The sequence below is a fragment of the Colletotrichum navitas genome (genome assembly GCF_030913465.1).
Source record: "Colletotrichum navitas strain CBS 125086 chromosome Unknown LY79scaffold_20, whole genome shotgun sequence".
NCBI lineage: Eukaryota > Fungi > Ascomycota > Sordariomycetes > Glomerellales > Glomerellaceae > Colletotrichum > Colletotrichum navitas.
Genome location: NW_026850566.1, coordinates 391,373 through 406,209, shown reverse-complemented (window position 1 = coordinate 406,209; position 14,837 = coordinate 391,373). Strand labels below are relative to the sequence as shown.

General features: G+C 53.2%; 5 protein-coding genes across 5 annotated transcripts; all 5 read left to right on the top strand.

Moving 5' to 3' along the window:
* Window positions 1-376: 376 nt before the first annotated feature.
* LY79DRAFT_668712 (Yip1 domain-containing protein) lies at window positions 377-1,420 on the top strand (the record flags this gene model as incomplete). Its single annotated transcript, XM_060563563.1, has 3 exons — window positions 377-452; window positions 518-1,091; window positions 1,171-1,420. The coding sequence occupies 3 exons, from the start codon at window positions 377-379 to the stop codon at window positions 1,418-1,420; spliced, it is 900 nt and encodes a 299-aa protein (XP_060415624.1).
* Window positions 1,421-2,846: 1,426 nt separating this feature from the next.
* LY79DRAFT_512815 (uncharacterized protein) lies at window positions 2,847-4,500 on the top strand (the record flags this gene model as incomplete). The annotated part of the gene is made up of 4 exons (XM_060554420.1): window positions 2,847-3,215; window positions 3,282-3,918; window positions 3,971-4,365; window positions 4,429-4,500. 4 exons carry the CDS (start codon window positions 2,847-2,849, stop codon window positions 4,498-4,500), a joined length of 1,473 nt encoding a protein of 490 aa, XP_060415623.1.
* A 433-nt stretch (window positions 4,501-4,933) lies between these two features.
* On the top strand, window positions 4,934-8,775 carry LY79DRAFT_549759 (DEAD/DEAH box helicase). Its single transcript, XM_060557498.1, has 2 exons — window positions 4,934-6,845; window positions 6,901-8,775. Exons 1-2 carry the CDS (start codon window positions 5,129-5,131, stop codon window positions 8,664-8,666), a joined length of 3,483 nt encoding a protein of 1,160 aa, XP_060415622.1. The 5' UTR covers window positions 4,934-5,128; the 3' UTR covers window positions 8,667-8,775.
* Window positions 8,776-9,314: 539 nt separating this feature from the next.
* Window positions 9,315-10,933, top strand: LY79DRAFT_157087 (uncharacterized protein). Its single transcript, XM_060551111.1, has 2 exons — window positions 9,315-9,654; window positions 9,705-10,933. The coding sequence occupies exon 2, from the start codon at window positions 9,707-9,709 to the stop codon at window positions 10,751-10,753; it is 1,047 nt and encodes a 348-aa protein (XP_060415621.1). The 5' UTR covers window positions 9,315-9,654; window positions 9,705-9,706; the 3' UTR covers window positions 10,754-10,933.
* A 1,861-nt stretch (window positions 10,934-12,794) lies between these two features.
* Window positions 12,795-14,371, top strand: LY79DRAFT_512751 (calcium/proton exchanger; the record flags this gene model as incomplete). The annotated part of the gene is made up of 4 exons (XM_060554411.1): window positions 12,795-13,119; window positions 13,179-13,317; window positions 13,383-13,589; window positions 13,651-14,371. The coding sequence occupies 4 exons, from the start codon at window positions 12,795-12,797 to the stop codon at window positions 14,369-14,371; spliced, it is 1,392 nt and encodes a 463-aa protein (XP_060415620.1).
* Window positions 14,372-14,837: the final 466 nt, after the last annotated feature.

The following is a 14,837-nucleotide window of genomic DNA, read 5'->3' as shown; positions in this document are numbered from 1 at the left end:
ACCAGCCTGCTAAGGTACCTAACGACCTACCTAGGTAGGTAGGTACCTACACTAAACTTCAACTTGGGCGCTTGCCACAAGGGAGAGCAGTCGGGAGGGCGGACCACCTTTTTCCGGATTCAGGGAGCTTGGACCATAATACCTACGTGTAAGAGGAAACCGTGGACCCTTTCCCATGAGGGAGCCGCAAGCTGCTACGTACGTCAATTAGACATTCTGCCTATCCCATCTTGAGTTCAGAAAACCACAGGGCCACGAGCAAACCAAACAAACTAACCGGTGGAGGCATCGGCTCAACTGCACAATCGTGCAAGACTAATCAACAGGAGCGGAGCATCGAGATTGTAGGTGTATCGAAACTAAAAGACTTGCAACCATGGCATCCACAAGCAGACGCGACGATTACGCCAACCCTCCCTTGCCCGACGACGACCTGATTGACCCTGATGATGGTAAGGTTCCATGGCTGCCTGCAGGCTGTTGAAGCCCCTGGAGCTAATCACATACTCACTCACAGCTGATCTTGACGATTTCGATGACCCTCTCGCCAATACATCGTCACGTCAACCGCTGACGGGCAACATCGGCTCGGGCTCCTCCTCGTCGCGGCCGCTCAACGAGAACGCCTGGACCTCTAGCATACCTGGCGAGGATCGCGCTGCACCGCAAAACACAATTGACGAGTCGGTATGGGACACACTCCGCCGAGATTTGCTCGCCGTCTGGGCCAAGATGAGGGAGGTCCTATATCCCAAGTACCTGCTTGGAGGGACCATGTTTGATGCTGACGGCATCCGAGGGGCATATGCAAACATTCGCGGAGCTGGGTTTTCTGGCGCTCGGGAAGAGATCACCGGTCTGGCCAGCCGTTTCATGGATTCGGAGGCGCTGCTGTCGCAGAACAACATGACGCCGGGCCTGCGCGACTGGGATCTCTGGGGCCCTCTCATTTTCTGCTTGCTCCTCAGTCTTCTCCTAAGCTTCAACGCACGAGCTGATCAGAAGGACATTGTCTTCAGCGGAGTATTTGCCATGGTCTGGATTGGAGAGGCCGTTGTGACGCTGCAGATCAAGCTGTTGGGAGGCAGCATGTAAGTCAACTTCGTCCGTTGCAAGGGTGGCCTGTCGGTCGTCTCTTGTAAGTAAGCAGCCGCTGACGAAATACGATAGCTCCTTCGCACAGAGCGTCTGTATCATAGGATACACACTGTTCCCGCTGGTGATCGCGGCGCTTCTCTCGGCCTTTGGCATCCCAACCGTCGCCCGTGTTCCCGTCTATCTGTTCCTCGTCGCGTGGTCTCTGGCCGCAGGCGTGAGTATTCTGGGCGGCAGCGGCGTGGTGAAGAACCGTGTCGGCATCGCAGTGTACCCGCTATTCGTCTTCTACCTTGGTCTGGGCTGCCTCTGCTTCATCAGCTGAGCTATAGATACAAGAGGAGAGCCAGAGGGGAAGGGTTGCGGGAAGGGAGTTGCGCTGCATCTTGTGTGAGGTTGAACGAAGCAAAGAGCTAGGGTGCGTACACTGTATACTTTAAATATCCACGCCGGTGTACCTGTACGTTTTGGTTGTTTTTAGAGACGATGGCAAGCCAATGAATGCGAACGAGTAGTTCTCTGACTGCACTCTCGGCCGGCTTGAAAGAGCCAGCCTGCATTCACCGTGAATCTCTCTTGACGCCATCGCCCTTGGAGCATCTTGCCTACCGGACAAGGGGATTCTGGCAGGGACAATCATGTTATGGACATGGACGCATTTCACTTTCACCTTTGGATGGCCAAGCTGGTTGAAGACACGCCCATCGGAGGCAATTACTGGCTCCAAGAGGCGTCAGGAATCAAGCCGAGAATGTCAGTGGAATTGCCCTTTTCAGACTGAAAAAGGCCATGTGCTCAAAGCGTGCAGAGAACAATCCCATCTGGTTTCGTCATTGCAACTTTGGCGACTAACTACTGCACCTAGTGGTGGGGGAGGGCCTTAGGTACCTACCTATGTGCTAGGTACCCCTCTAGCTGCGCTGACACCCCGACGGCCCGGAACGCTGGGCATCCATCGACCACGGCGGTCGGTCTACACGTGGCCCCGGGTGGACCACTGGCAAAAGATTCAATCGAACCCGGGTCATTCCCACAAGTCATTTGGTCAGCTTAGCGAAATGCTAATAGGTGGCCCAGTCTCCTACTCTGGCAAAGTGCGCTAATGCACGCTGCCCTTAACCCAATGGAATCCGCTCTCTACGCTACAGCTACCTGACTTTAGGTAGGGACTGAAGGATGTCCTGTCGTCTTATCCGGGCCAGGGCGCACTTAACAATGATTGGACCGATTACCCGTCAACTCCAATAGTTTAGTCGGTCCCATCCAATTATTCCTCATTTGAGCAACAACGCCTGAACCTCGTCCCCGGAGCAAAGTCGGGTGAGAGAGCCAGACGCCGACCGACCTGCTGTCACCCACCGCACCTAAACTTCTCCAACCACAAATCCAAAAGCCCAGTCGTCGCGCGACTACCCACCGACGTGCATCGCCGACTCTCAACCCATACTGCTCTTGCCCGCCCACTGCCCCTGTTGTGCAGATATTCCTCGTCTTTTGTTTTTCGTTCTTGGTTTTTTGGGATTTTTTAGAAGAAGCCCGCAACTTTTTTGCCTGGGTCCTGCGCCACTGCTCAAACTACCTTCTGCCAGCTAACTTTGCGCTTGGCTTCTGAACAGCCGTTTTGCTCCACCACTTGCCGGGTTGGACAGGAGAAACCTCCAGACCACGCAACGACGAGGACGACAACGCCAACGCCGCTGACACGACAGGATACGACACGACAAGCCGGTTTGCCGCACCGACCTGCCACCATGGCCGACGACCCTCAGCCAGGCAGTCCAAAGTCTGACCCGATCTATGCAAATGAAGACGCTGAGACTGCTGCTGCCCGCAAAGAACTGAAGCACACGGCTATTTCAGAGAAGCCGTCCGCAGATGGAACCACCGCCGAGACCACAGGCTTGGTGCTGCAGAACGATGATCACAAGGAGCGCCCTTCGTCACCAAAGAAGAAGCGGGCACACGACCAAGTAGACGAGGACAAGGATGTTGACGAGTTTGATGACAAGAGCATCGCCTCAAGCGACTCGGCGAAGGATAGAACTGCGCGACTTGAGCCCGAGAAGAAGAGACACAGGGACGAGGTCGCTACCTTGGCTGATGCTGTACCCGATTCCTCTGTGTGTTTTCCCCTCTGCCGCCTCGTTGACATGGTCATACGTACTGACGCTACGTTACTCTGTTAGGCGCCACCCACTGCTGCTACCGCTGCGAACTCGGAGGCGAACGAAATCGTCACTACTCAAGGCATATCTACGACATCACAGGGTCCTATCAAGGACGAAAAAAGAGGAGCGTCGACTTCCGCCTTTGCTAGCTCAGGCTTTGCCAAACTCGCAGCCTCGAGCGCATCCCCGTTTGGTTCGCTGGGGAGTGCAACCAAGGGAAGCGTGTTTGGCGGATCAGCATCTTCCACCTCGCCCTTTGGTGGGTTGTCCCCTGCCAAGCCTGCCACCCCCGCTCCTGCTCCTACACCTGCTCTGAGCTTCGGCGGTACCAGTGCAGCATCCTCGCCCTTTGCCAGCGTTAAGCCCACCGGCACAAACGGCGGTTTCGGTTCGGCGTTCGGCAGTGCCTTTGGCGGAGGTCTGGGCAGCAAGCCCCTTACTAGCTTCTCTAAGACGGGCGAGTCCTCTTTTAAGACTGAAAAGGCAACCAAGCCATTTGGTGCCCCCGATAGCGATGCGGACGAAGGCAGCGACGAAGACGCGGATGACGTCGCCGAGGCTGCCTCAGAATCTGGCGACAAGGATGAAAAGGAGGAGTCTGATAAGGAGGAATCCAAGGCTGTGGACGATAAGAAACGTACCAAGCTGCAGAAGAGTGAGTGGACGCTGTTCAACCTATGATTCGCAAACTCACTAACTGGGCACAGTCACTGTCGACGATGGCGAAGCCGGTGAAGCAACCATACTCCAGGTCAGAGCTAAAATATTTTATCTAGAGAAAGAGGTCGGTTGGAAAGAGCGTGGATCCGGCATGCTCAAGATTAATGTTCCCGAGGCGTGCGTTCAGTTTGACGAGGCCGGGTTGCCCTTGCCTGGTTCTTTTGACGCATCAGGCCTGGAAGAGAATCCCGAGGCTGGCGACAACAAAGGCCACAAGGTGGCTCGTCTCATCATGAGACAAGACCAAACACACAGAATACTTTTAAACACGGTCATTCTGCCCGTTATGCAGTTCCAGGAGAAGGCGACGTTGAAGTCTGTTGGGGTCATGTTCACGGCTTTCGAGGGTGTGGAGGCCAAACCTGTGAGCGTTCATGTCAGGGTATGTGGTCACCGGCGCCGCCGGCTTCTAGTTTGATGCTGCTTGCTAACTCTTGTTGTGTAGATGAGTGCCGCCAGTGCAAAGTCATTCCTTAATGAAGTAGGAGTGATACAGAGAGAGTTATCGGGCAACTGAACACCTGGACCCCCAGGCATAGCGGTCTAATGGGCATCAAGTGGCGTTGCAGGCCGTGCACGTTTGTAAGACGATACAGATCCGGACGCATGGTATCACACAGGGAGGGCTGGCGTAAGCATTTCTGAAGGCGGGAGAGGGCCGGAGAAGATACAGGCATACAACCGGCGGGATGGCAGAGACTTGTTCTAGGGGGGCGGCGGTCACTTCAGTTTGACTATGCAGCGCATTTCAGTCTCAGGTCGCTAATCTACCGCGATACCAGGAAAGAGGGTATATCTCGGTACTTTAGGTATCAATCAAGCAAATATTAAATGAGACCTACCCTCACTAGGTATCAGACTGCCTTGAAGAGCGCGAGGACTGTAGGATGGTGGTAGTCAAGGTGCACCCGGCCCACGTGACTTGGTGGGGATTACGTGACGCAGACGACTCCCTTCATCCTGACGCTGTGGCGTCGCCAATCCACTGATTCCCCCCATATGGGGTTCTCACTTTACAACAGCAAGCTAGGTGCAAGCTTGCCCACGAACTTACCATTTCCCAGAACTCTTCCTAGCTCAACTGCAACTTTCTACTCATGCTTAGGAAGGGACGGCCTTTGGAGGGCCACTGAAGCTCTGCGAACATGCAGTCCATCCCACCCGATGAGGAGCTGCCTGCAGTCCAGAAGCCACGAGGGAAACGGAAGAGACTGGAAAACGAGATGCCTATGGCAGTCGAAGGTAGGACAGCTGCTGTAATACCAGCAGACGACACATCAAACACCGAAGATAGTGCCACCAAATCCAAGAAACGGACAGCATCAAAGAAGGCTGAATCAAGTCTGAATCGCGCGGATAGCGCAGCATCCGTTGTAAACTGCAAGATGGAGTGGCCCGAACGCTTCAGAGCACTGGAAAAGACGCATCGTGCCCTCAACCTTGTGTTTACCTTCTGCTGCACCCGAAAGCACCTTGCCACCACCTTCGACACGATCAAGTCTGCGGTGGAATCACACACCAAAACGTCCCTTACGATTGAGGATGTTGCAGCCATTGCCTCTATTCGCCCCGAGGGCGTCAATTTTGCCTATGTCGACGAGATCATGCTGCAAACCGAAGTCCGAGGTGCAGAGCGGGACGTGGTGTTCAAGAAAGGGCGTGATTTTCTCTCGCAGGCGCCCGCGCCCGATGCCTCCGTTGGAGGGATCTCGGGCCTAGATAAGTTGGATCATCACCCTGACGACCCTGTTGAAGGGGGAAGGGAAGTGTTGTATTTCGAGTTCGTGGACGGAGACCTAAAGCGGCAGGTCAGGGACAAGAAGACGGGCGAGATCACCAAGCCCAACAGGAAGTTGAGAGACGAGACCCTTAAGATGCCCGTCTACAGCCAAAAGCAGATGACAAACTTAATTGAGCGGCGGAATCAAAAGTTCGGCGACGCCGTTAGCCTGTTCCTCAACCAATGCGTAGCCGAGGGTGTGGATCCCGAGCTGAGGTTGGCAAAAGCGACTGAGGCTCACATCCCACTGCCGACGATGCCAGAGCCAGTGGACAAGAAACTCGGGGCATTACCGGAATCGATACCGACAGAGCGCAAGAGCATTCCCGAAATCGTTCAAGAGCTCAAGGACAGTCCCTGGTACACGGGACAGATCGTCCCTGATGGGCATCGCGTGTTTGAGCCGCAGGAGCCCGTCTACGGTGACCTTAACTTCCTTCTCAGCCAGGATCTTGTTAACGCACTATACAATTCCAAGGGGATAACCCAGTTCTTTGCGCATCAGACGGAAGCCATCAATGGTCTGCTGGAGGGGCAGCATGTCGTTGTTTCCACATCGACGAGCTCTGGCAAGTCCCTCATCTACCAGCTCCCCGTGATCTATGCGTTGGAAAAGGATCGCAACACCCGAGCAATGTACATTTTCCCCACGAAAGCTTTGGCGCAAGACCAGAAACGAAGCTTGAGGGAGCTGATGAGTTACATGCCCGGCATGGAGGAGGTGGTCGTTGAGACTTTCGATGGCGACACCCCGATGAATGAGCGAAACCTGATCCGGGAAGAGGCGAGGATCATCTTCACCAACCCGGACATGCTCCATATAACCATTCTCCCGCAGGAGGAGAGGTGGAGGACGTTCCTGAAGAACCTAAAATATGTCGTGGTGGATGAGCTGCATTACTACAACGGGCAGATGGGCTCGCATGTGGCCTTCATCATGAGGAGACTACGACGAGTATGCGCTGCTATTGGCAACCGACACATTAAATTCATTTCTTGTTCTGCAACAGTGGCCAACCCAAAGCAGCACTTTGAGACCATTTTCGGTATAGAGAACGTGCGGCTAGTGGACTTTGATGGTTCTCCATCAGGTGTGTATTCCAGCCTCGCCTCAAAACCAGTGTATTTTCCACTCACGTCGAACAGGCCGCAAAGAGTTTCTGTGCTGGAACACGCCGTACAAAGACCCTGGGGATCCAGCGAGTGGCAGGGGCGACGCAATGTTCGAATGTGCCCGTCTCTTCTGTCAGCTCATGCTCAGAGGCGTTCGAATCATTGCCTTCACCAGGGTCAGAGAACAATGTGAGAAACTGGTCACCGCTGTACAGCAGGAACTCGAGTCTCTTGGACGACCAGAATGCGTCAATAGAGTCATGGGCTACAGGGGCGGTTACACCGCTCAAGACAGGCGGAAAATCGAGTCGGAGATGTTTGAAGGCAAACTCTTGGGTATTGTCGCGACTACTGCGCTGGAGCTGGGTATCGACATCGGAACCTTGGACTGTGTGCTGACTTGGGGGTTCCCATACACCATAGCCAACTTGCGTCAACAGAGCGGCCGGGCCGGACGAAGGAACAGAGACTCATTGTCGATCTTGGTCGGGGATTGTTTCGCTACAGACCAACATTACATGCAAAATCCCGACGAGCTCTTCTCGAAGCCAAATTGTGAGCTTCAGGTCGACCTAGAGAACATGCTGGTGCGGGAGGGACACATTCAATGTGCCGCATACGAAATGCCAGTGAGGCCGGTTGAGGATGCAGAGTATTTCGGCAAGGACTTACCTCAAATATGCGAAGAGAGGCTTCTCAAGGACGCCTTGGGCTTCTACCATTGTCACGATCGATTTCGACCCATCCCTTCGAGATTTGTTGCCATTCGCGATACCGAGGATGAATACTTTGCCATCATCGACATTACTCATGGAAGGAACGAGGTCTTGGAGGAACTAGAAGCTTCGAGGGCGACGTTCACGATCTACGACGGTGCTATTTTCCTGCACCAGGGAAATAAATACCTCGTCAGAGATTTCCAACCTGAGAAGATGATGGCACGAGTAGAAAGAGTCAAGGTCGAGTGGACCACGACGCAACGAGATTTCACCGATATCGACCCGATCGAGACGGAGGCCATCAGAAAGATCTCCGGGTCCCTGTCTAGGGCGTTTTACGGAACAATCAAGATCCAACAGAACGTGTACGGATTCTTCAAGGTCGACAAGAAGAAGCGCGTGCTCGACGCTGTACACGTGGACAACCCTCCCGTCATCAGGTACGGCAAGGGAATGTGGCTTGACATACCCAAGAAGGCCTTACAGATACTAGCAGACAGACGCCTTCACGTCGCCGCGTCCATCCACGCGGCGGAGCACGCCATACTTAGCCTCATGCCCAACTTCGTCATCAGTTTGCCCGGCGACGTGCGGACGGAATGCAAGGTGGCTCTGAAGGAGTTCGCCAAAAAGGAGTCGCAGAGGAAGAGACCCGGACGGCTGACCTTCTATGACGCCAAGGGAGGGGCCAGCGGATCCGGGATCAGTACCAAGGCATTCGAGCACATTGATCACCTCCTCCAGCAGGCTCTCAAGCGGATCGAGAACTGTTACTGCGAGAACGGGTGCCGAGAGTGCGTCGCGTCGGACCAGTGCAAGCAGGCCAACGAAGTGATGAGCAAGGCAGGCAGCCAGGTCATTCTCAAGGCTCTTTTGAACCTTGATATCGACATTGAGGCGTTACCAATGGGACCTGAGGAGTACAGTCCGGCGGGCATTGAGACGGTTGTCGTTGCTCGGACTGTGCCAGCGAAGGACCGGAACAGCCTTAGGGTGGTTGAGATTAAGGATGAGGAATTCGAGGATCGTGATTCGGTGCTTTTGGAGGAGGCTGAGACTTGGGGTGGCTAGCAGGACGAGGGATGAATGTTCGCTAGCGTTTAGTACAAGTCATATAGACATAAGACCAAACCAACCAGGTACAAATCAGATATGGACGAGTGCAAATATGGATTAAGAGATGTGATTGTTACTCATGCTTGATAGTAAGGGATCAAGGATAAGGTGGATCCGCTTTCTAATTTCCGTTTACTACTGATTTTTCTTCTATACGCGTTTCGTCTTACCTGTTGTTGTGGGAAGAGAAGTATGATGATAATGCAGATGGATGATACTCTTACCATGCCTCTAATCCCATCTTGATGCGACCTGGTCTCTTTTTCCTGGCTTGAAAAGAAAAGAATAAGTCTAAGATTGAGCGAGACTTCTGTCTTCACTATAAGGCATCTTATACTATTTCCTTGGTTTTGAAGGGTTCAAGATGCTCTTGCCTAATCAACCAGCTTGCCTTCACACTTAGATAGTCCTTGAAAGGTAAGTGCCTTACACGTGAATACGTTCATTGCAACAACCCTTTCCTTCCCTTTTTGTACCGCCCAACTGCTGCCTGCTACTTTGGTCTGGAGTTTCGGCCCATCTTTCTATCTTTTCTCCCCTTATATAATCCTTACTCTTCTCTCATTTCCCTCATCTACTTGCATACTCTTTCTTACTCCTCACAGGCAATCTATAAACAGCAGCTTGTTTGTCCACTCACACACACATACGAATTGCTTCCTTGATGCAAAAGATTGATGCTTTCTGCAAACCACAAAAGCTTTCTCACATCAGGTTGGCTGTTCATCCAGCACATCTCACTACTTCCATCTCATCTTACCTTCTTCTATCCGACCTGGCTGTCTCTACCTGGCTCATAAATATCCATCTGTTGAATCATCGCCTCCTTGTCACAACCGTTTCCTATCACCTGCAACAAAATCACGGTTTTCAGAAAGAACTTCTTCACATACACTCAAACCAAAGTTCGACAATCACCAAATCCCCAGAAAACAGTTAGTGAGTAAGTTTACATTCTTCATTGTTGTTGATGTTATTGCTAACAAAGACTAGAAATGCCTGTCAGCAACATATCTAACGCCAACCAAGCTGATCATGGCCACAGTGCCCAGCAAGACCAAGCCCATCAAACCGGCGCTCTTATTCCACCTGTCAACCTTGTCCAAGGCCAGGCCCCTGGAACCGCCCAGGAACAGCCTCCCGTTGCTCAAAACGCCATTATCCTAGCTCAGGCTCTCAAACCTAGCGTGCAACCTCTGGGACGACTTAGCACAACTATGCTCACAGCTGCCAACTATGGTTCTGCTGACAGTTCCCCAAATAATGGCTCAGTTCCTTTCAATACCGCTGAAGCAGGTGCAGGCCGTGGGGTTGTCGCGCCTTCCAGAGGAGGAGTTCATCAGCGACAGTATCATCCCATGAGAATGGTCTTTCAACCCATAATTCGATACAATAATTCAGACCTCGAACGTGCCTTCCGTCAGGCCAGGGGATTTTCGGACCAATACCGCGGCGATGTATTCAATGACCGTAACATGAGTGTCAACATTCCGGCCCACGAGAACACATCGCTCTGGATGGAAGGCCTTCCGGCTGGTTGTACAACCCAGCTGCTCCTTGGAGCAGTTGCCCATGTTGGATCGACAGGCAAGATATGGGCCTCCTACATCAATCCAGCCAACGCCGCTGACAACAAGCCGTATGCGGCGGCAAAGATCGTATTCTTCTCTCGCGAAGGCGCAGAGGGCCTGCTTAGGGCCAGCCATAACGGCAGGTTCCTGGTAGGCGGCCGTCGTCCACGCGTCACTTGGAACCGAGTCAAGACAGCAAGCCGAGGTGCCAGGGACAGCCAGAAGTCTCGAGTGGTTTTGATCCGCGGCCCAGCCGAGTACGTCAACCAACCACGGCTGAGCCAATGGTTTAGAGGGTTCTTCAGCTTTGAGACCGAGGTAGTCATCCCGCGCGACTACCGGGTCAATGAGAGAGGTCAGGCCATACAGCTCTTGGAGTGGCGGTTCGCGAGCACCCGCTGTCAAGGTGAAGCGGCATCCATGGCGATTGGCTTGGAGCTACGTGGAATGGTAGAATGCCGCTATGGATAGGACCCTTGTGCGTGAGCACCGTTTCCCACCAACTCGTCATCGAGACCCCTTTCTTTCGGTTCCGTCCCGGGTTTGACCTGGTTCGGAGGTTTCTGTTTTCGTTTCTCATTTTCCCGTGGCTTTTCAGACGCCGAATGGACACAGGGCGAAGGATTATAATAAGGGAAGGTGGTGGCAAGCAGGGGAAAATGGAGAGGCTCAGGGGAAGAAACCAAGCCTATAGTGAACTTGAGACTGCCGTTTGGGATTCGATTTGCGTGCGTTAGATTACATTCAACTGCTAGGTAGACAAGTACCACCAAAGACCATCTGTGATTATCAAGACAGACGAAATGCCTCGTGGGTGACGAGGGGAAAGGATGAAAAAAGCCTTTGCCAGGGCAGCAAGATGGAGCGGATTGCTGGTGTTGGAAGATGTATGTGTGACAGGTTTCTTAGCCTCTTTGGGTGCTCGTGGCGTCAGCTTGGTATCTTGTTGGGAGGCTCTTGACTTTAGATGGCCTGGTAGCAGGTTGTCCAGGGTCTCGCTGTAGCGTCAGTGCTCGGCGGCCTCTCACCGTGGTCGCAGGTTAAGTTGCTAGGGATGTGCTGCAATTTGGTGCATCAATGCAGGCCATCGCCTCTGCCCGCTGCATAACAGCCCAGATACTTGTGTACAAGCCTTGGAGGCCGCGTTTTGCGGGCGCTGGTGGAGGAGGGGAGGGCTCTTGAGAATAAGGAAATCTATTAGTAGGCGATGTCAGACTGGTCATCATGACGACCAAGAGCAAGTGTTTGGAGTTTGAAGTCACAAGGCTTGGCAAGCAGCGTCACAGCACCAACGAGAGAGCCGACCAGTCAGTCACATCCAGCCAGTCAGTCGGCTGAGAGATGTGGCTGGATGGGACTGCCTTGGGGGGAAACGCTTTTGCTCCACGACTGGGTCCTGCGGGGGGCCTGAAAGCTTGTGACGTTGTTGGGCCTCTACCCCTGCCTCTCATCACCGCCTCTTTACGGGCGCTACGAAGCTTGGGACGACGACAACAGCAACAACATTCGGAACCCCCGGTGTCCTTCTCTTCCCCCTCAGCACAAATGAGGGAAACATGGATTTCGCGTCAGCCTCATTTGCGGGCCGCAGCAAGGTATTATCCATACGAGGTTTCACGGCTCTTCGAAAGGGCCATAGAATGTTACCGGGTGTACCCATACACGGCGATCCGAGCATCCAACTCGTCCACTCGTCCTACAATGTACCAGGATCCTGTCAGAGGTCTTGGCATGACAGCAAGCCTGACCGTGCCTTGATTCACGCACACCACGGTCATCCACGTTCTATGATTGCCCACAACATCTCTCTCGCCTCTCCCTCCATCAACCTCTAACCCTTCTTGTAGCGCCTCGCCTGTGAAAAGTTAAAGTGTATCGAGTGTTCCCCTGACGATGGCGCCCACTCTTTTCGACCCTTTTTGATGCTCATCGAACTTGTTGGAAGCCGTCAAGTCGGATTGACAGGTTGGACCAGATTGCCAGCTCTCGGTTCTCGTTCCGCCATAACAACAAGACGCCAATCGGGGATCTATATCTACTCCCCGTCGGAAAACAATAACAACAACAGCAGCAGCAGTAGCTGCTGCCACAGTAGCAATCACGAGAGAAGCTGAAGTTGAAACTCTCTCGCCCGCAACCCCAGTCACGGCCCAGCCCAGCCACCCTTCTGGACCAGACACCCTGGTTACCGCTGAGAGTCTCGACCCGGCGGACTGGACCATTTTCACCAAGACTGGAGAATAAGGGCCCTTATTTCCCTGTCTCTTGTCACCATCTCTTGGCCATTCACATTCGGACACACTTTCGAGACCCTTGGTATTGGGGCTGTTCTGTGCACACATCACCGTCGACTATCCCGGCACCGCGGGCCTACCCGCTTGGCTACACCTTCTCTACGACTACTACCTATATACCCTCCCATACTTTTGTATTCTTGTCGTAGCGACCGTGTGTTTGCCTTCCTCGCTCAATCAACGTACCGTCTTGTCCAGTTAGACGTCCCGATTCGGTCATGTCGGCTCCTCGATCCCCCTATCGTCAAACCCATCGCCAGTCGGCCGGCCCACGGCGACGAGAATCGAACCACCCCATCATCTCGCCCGAGAAGGCGCGCACCTCAAGGTACGCGGTCGGTGAGGAGCTGCCCGTCCACCATGGTCGCCATCACCGAGCCCCTCCGCCGGGAAGCAGAGTCAAAGTAAAGCCTTCAGGCGAAAGCGGCCGCACAGGCTTCCATCCCTTCAAGTTTCTCAAAATTACTTGGAAGTCCTCAAGCCGGGCGTCCCTCGTTTGTAACTTCTTCTGGCCCGTGGTCCCCGCCGCCTTTGCCGTTCGTTGTAAGCCGTCCATGATGTCGGAGGTCTAGACACCGGCAAAACTAACACTTTATGGACAGACAGTCGCCCACAAGACCACGTCCTGATCTTCATACTTACGTACTTGTCCATGATTCCCTGTGCCAACATGGTCGGTTTCGCCGGCCAGGAACTATCGCGTAAGGTTAGCCACGTATTCGGCGTGTTGATTGAGACGACGTGAGCCACTTACCTCCCTCCCACGAGTATGCGTGCTTCTTACTTACATATATCTACGTTCTCAGCTTCGGGGGCATCGTTGAAGTCATTCTCTTTATGATACTCTTAAAAGGCGACCAGTTCACTGTCATTAAGGCTGCTATTCTCGGTTCGATATTAGCGACGATGCTCCTGTGTCTGGGATTATGCTTCATTGCCGGCGGCATACGACGAGACGAGGCTGAGTTCAGTGAGACTGTCAGTGAAGCCGGCAGTGGCTTGCTACTCACGGCGTAAGTGGAACCCGCCTAGTCTGGACATCTTGACTAGTTACTGACCTTTTTTTATAAACAGAGGGGTCGCCTTGGCCATTCCTGCCCTCTTTAGTTACTCCATGGCCAAGTCGCTTACGGTTGAGGAGCTCGACAGCAAGACGCTGCATATCTCACGACTTGTGTCTGTCTTGCTTGTTATAGCTTATGGTGTCTTTGTATTGTTCCAGGCCCGGACGCACCACGGCATCTACGATGCCATCTTCGAGCGTGACGAGCAGCGCGACCGTGACAAGCACAATGACATCAGCAAGCCCAAGCTGACGCTGACCGAGTGCATTGTAGCCCTCGTCATCTCCATCACGCTGGTGGCATTTATGGCCATCTATCTTGTCGAGCAGATCCATCCCATTGTGCTGAGGCATGGTATCTCAGACCATTTTATGGGCCTCATCCTCGTGCCTCTGGTGGAGAAGGCCGCCGAGCATCTAACGGCTGTCGACGAAGCATGGGATAACCAAATGAACTTTGCCCTCTCCCACGTCCTGGGCGCCACACTGCAAACATCCCTGCTCAACGGTCCGCTCGTCGTTATTGTCGCCTGGGCCTGGCATAAACACATGGATATCGTTTTTGAGGTCTTTGATATTGGTATGCTTATCCTGTCCATACTGACGGTCGGCAACTTCCTGCGCGACCAGAAGAGCAATTACTTGGAAGGCTTCCTATGCGTTATCGTCTATCTCGCCATCGCCGTTGCGGCCTTTTACTACCCCAACCCGGAGGGTCTCGGCGAGCACTAAGTGTTTGAGGGAATCAAAGGCGGCGATGTTTGACGGCATTTATGAAAGAAGATGTGCATACGAACCAGCTAGATTTCTTTCTATGTCTTTTCTTATTGTGTATTAGCCGGTGTTTGTGGTGTTTTAATGGTAACAAGAGCCTCTTACGAATAGCAGATAAAATGGCAGATAAAATGGCAATCGTCCGTATATGACCCGATCCGATCCCCCGCACAAGATCCAGCAGGGCGCTGTTGACGATTCGTCTTGTAGCTACGTCATGTAGGGCGCATTTCCGGCTTGACGGACAAAGGCAAAACCAAAACCTCCCAACAGAATGGAACGGAGTTGATCGCAGGGTGCCGTGAGGGTATTTGTATTCCAAAACACTTGTGACGGGAAAAGATAATGATCCCATCTCTACGCCCGTTCTGGTACGTTTCAGCACCCCGAGCCGCGTGCAACTCGCATTGTGTTCGTTGTCATG

What these genes read in the sequence shown, in the direction of transcription:
- LY79DRAFT_157087 (XM_060551111.1), top strand. Translation starts at nt 9,707, where the DNA reads ATGCCTGTCAGCAACATATCTAACGCCAACCAAGCTGATCATGGCCAC.
- LY79DRAFT_549759 (XM_060557498.1), top strand. Translation starts at nt 5,129, where the DNA reads ATGCAGTCCATCCCACCCGATGAGGAGCTGCCTGCAGTCCAGAAGCCA. An exon ending in GCTAGTGGACTTTGATGGTT is followed by an intron (nt 6,846 to 6,900) that starts CTCCATCAGGTG and finishes TTTTCCACTCAC; the next exon opens with GTCGAACAGGCCGCAAAGAG.